The sequence below is a fragment of the Triticum urartu genome, chromosome 6A, assembly GCF_056163025.1.
Source record: "Triticum urartu cultivar PI428250 chromosome 6A, HENAU_Tu73, whole genome shotgun sequence".
Lineage (NCBI taxonomy): Eukaryota > Viridiplantae > Streptophyta > Magnoliopsida > Poales > Poaceae > Triticum > Triticum urartu.
In genome coordinates this window covers 310411574-310414946 of record NC_141878.1, presented here as the reverse complement: position 1 = coordinate 310414946, position 3373 = coordinate 310411574, and the positions used below count along the sequence as shown (strand labels likewise).

General features: G+C 44.8%; 1 protein-coding gene across 1 annotated transcript; it reads left to right on the top strand.

Annotated features, from left to right (window-relative positions):
• The first annotated feature begins 539 nt into the window (after positions 1 to 539).
• LOC147965098 (Galactose oxidase/kelch repeat superfamily protein) lies at positions 540 to 3061 on the top strand. The gene is made up of 2 exons (XM_087526675.1): positions 540 to 720; positions 1245 to 3061. Exon 2 carries the CDS (start codon positions 1299 to 1301, stop codon positions 2679 to 2681), a length of 1383 nt encoding a protein of 460 aa, XP_087382801.1. The 5' UTR covers positions 540 to 720; positions 1245 to 1298; the 3' UTR covers positions 2682 to 3061.
• The last annotated feature ends 312 nt before the right edge of the window (positions 3062 to 3373 follow it).

Genomic DNA, 3373 nt, shown 5'->3' with positions numbered 1-3373 from the left:
GGGACAGCATACATGGATGCCTCCGCAAGAGGGTCATGCAAAGATGAATGTGGATGCGGCTGTATCCCAGCAAGGGGAGTTTGGTGCCGTGGGAGCAGTGTGCCGATACCACAGGGGAGTTTTCTTGGGTGCTTCGATCTTAAAACTCGAGTTTATCACGGATGTGAGCACACTAGAAGCAATAGCAGTAAGGGAAGGCCAATCTCTGGCTAAGGATTTATATGAGAATTCCATTCAAATTGTTAGAGACTGCAAGCGAGTGGTTGAAGATGTGCGGAAAAACTCGGCGGCTGGCTATGGAGCTATAGTGCATGAAATAATACTTCATGCAAACTCTTTCCAATCATGTAAAGTAGTTCATGAGTTTAGGAGCTCGAATTTCGAGGCTCATAATTTCGCTAGATTTACTTTGTCCTTAGATTTTGGTCGTCATATATGGCTAGGACAACCAGGAGATGTTGATTTTATTCCTGTAAACATTATGGGCGATGAATAAAGCATGCGAGATTGTCTAAAAAAAAACTACGTCTGCACGCAAAGGTCGTCCGGCCGCCTCCAGCGCTCCACCCATTCCCTGCGAACCTGCCGCCCTTCGCCGAAGCGCCCCTCCCTTCGCTTCGTTTCTCCCTCCGCCACGTACACCACGCACCCACCTAGATCCTTAGCAGCTGCTCGTGTCCAGTCCTCCTACTCATCCTCTACCGTGTGGATCCTCTCTCGGTAAGCCTCGATTGATCCCAATTCCCCGCTCGAATCTTGATTCTGTGCAAGTTACTGTTAATAATATTGCATCAGATGTCTCGCCACCCCGTGGGACAGGGCGACTCCGTAGGGCGTCCGACTAGGTTGTTTATGCCAGGCGGGGGTCTTCTGATAATAGATTGATGAACTGGTGGGCGTAGGTCTGGTCATAGTTGAGGTCTCTAGGGTGGAATTGGTTGTGAGAAAAGGTGCTTGATCCAATTTGTCTCCCTTTGATTTTCGATCATATAAATTTCAGACGAATTCGGTTGGAATTGTGATTTCTGGCACTAGACGTGATCCTACATTCGTGGTTGAGGCTTGTAGATTTTTTTCTTACTGTAGTTGAAACATGTTGGCCTTGTACTGTTTAGTTTTTTTTTGTTAACAAATGCAACTGGTATGTTTGTCCTATTGTAGATTTTGTGCACTACTATTATGTTTTTTCGAGTATGGTGAAGCCGATATGCATATAATTTCAATTATTTTTCCTTCCAAACCAGGTTGAGGGATGACACCCCAGAGAGTTATTTGACTTTGAAGATAAACGAGACAAGATGGGCTCTTATCTAAGCACTGCAATCAGTAAGGCTCAATCCATGGATTCAGACGAGGTACATGGATCAGTTTCAAACAAAAGGGCCAAGATAACCGCATATGTTTGTGGGTCATATTCAAGGATAATTCCGACTCTTCCTGATGAGCTTTCATTTCAAATTCTAGCAAGGTTACCACGGATTCATTACCTAAAGATGAAGTTGGTTAGCCGAACTTGGAAGGCGGCAATCACCGGCACTGAGCTTGCCCAGCTGAGAAAAGAGCTTGGGTTAACTGAAGAATGGTTGTATATACTGACCAGAGTTGAGGCAAATAAGCTTGAATGCTATGCACTCGATCCATTGTTCCAGAAATGGCAAAGGCTGCCATCCATGCCTTCATTCGCCAATGAGGCGGATTCCACTGGGAGGACGCAGTATTCTGTGTTTCGGATGTGGAATGCAGTGGGCTCAAGCATCAGGATTGCTGATTTCTTTAGGGGATGGTTTTGGCGCCGATATGGTTTGGATCAAATGCCTTTTTGTGGGTGCTCTGTCGGAGTTGCTGATGGTTGCTTGTATGTCTTAGGGGTTTTTTCCAAAGCTGTTGCCTTGAATTGCGTGTGGAGGTATGACCCTTGTGTCAATTTGTGGCAGGAAGTTAACCCGATGATATCTGGTAGGGCTTTCTCTAAGGCATCATTATTGGAGAGTAAGTTGTATGTGGTTGGTGGTGTTAGTAGGGGTCGGAACGGATTGCTTCCTCTACGGTCGGGTGAAGTGTTTGATCCGAAAACTGGTTTATGGAGCGAGTTGCCGGAAATGCCTTTCGTGAAAGCACAGGTATTACCGACAGCTTTCTTGGCCGATGTGCTGAAGCCTATCGCCACTGGGATGGCATCCTATAACGGAAAGCTCTATGTTCCTCAGAGCCTGTACTCATGGCCATTCTTTTTCGATATTGGAGGTGAAATCTATGACTCGGAATTAAACTCTTGGTCAACTATGCCAGACGGTCTTGGCGATGGATGGCCAGCAAGGCAAGCAGGCACAAAATTAGGTGTTGTAGTCAATGATGAGCTTTATACATTGGAGCCTTCCAGCTCCTTGGACAGTGGACAGATAAAAAGGTATGATGCTGAAGAAGATGTCTGGAGAACTATAGTACCACACGTTCCAGTTCATGATTTCACTGATGCGGAGTCTCCTTATTTACTCTCTGGCCTTCATGGGAAGCTCCATGTTATTACAAAAGAGGCAAACAATAATCTTCAAGTTATGCAAGCTGTATTGGAGAATAACACGGGAAACGATACACCTGAAGAAAACGTCTTATGGAACATAGTAGCCTCGAAGAACTTTGGGGCTGCTGAGCTTATTAGCTGTCAGGTTCTCAATGTTTAAAATGATGAGTTGCTGCCGGCACCGAGTTTTTTCCAAGAAATACTTAAGAGTCACTGAGACAATGTTACATACGGAATTGCTCCACACACGACATCATGTGGCCGATCCATGAACGACAATAAATCCAGCGAACAGAGTGTGGGCTGTGGACGAGTTTCGGTGGCTGGGATTCATCGTCGTGCACTGGTCGTCTAAATTAGTCGTCCGCCTAGCAGTGCTGTGTTACATATATTTAACTGGGAGTAATGTATGTACATTATACGTATTTAGATTCTTGCAAGTCAAGTCATTCCTCAAACAATGCCACATATAGTCATGTAGACAACACTATTGACGTACTCCCTCCGATTCTAAATATAGGACCTTTTAGAGATTTCAATGTGGACTACATACGGCTGTATATAGATGTATTTGAGTGTTGATTCACCCATTTTGCTCCATATGCAGTTTACGTTTTAATCTTTAAAAGGTCTTATATTTAGGAACGGAGAGAGTACTGGTGTTTATCCACAATCTGGAGGGAGTACCTTTTTCACAACCATTGCATGCACAAGGGCACCTACAACGAGGATAATCTATTCACCCGCAAATGTTGGAACTGACCGGTGCAGATATTTTTAGCTATCCAACATGGCTCATCAAAATTATCTGGACTATTCACCCACAAATGTCCGGACTGTCTGATGTCGGCA

Coding starts and splice junctions, on each gene's coding strand:
- LOC147965098 (XM_087526675.1), top strand. CDS start 1,299: ATGGGCTCTTATCTAAGCACTGCAATCAGTAAGGCTCAATCCATGGAT.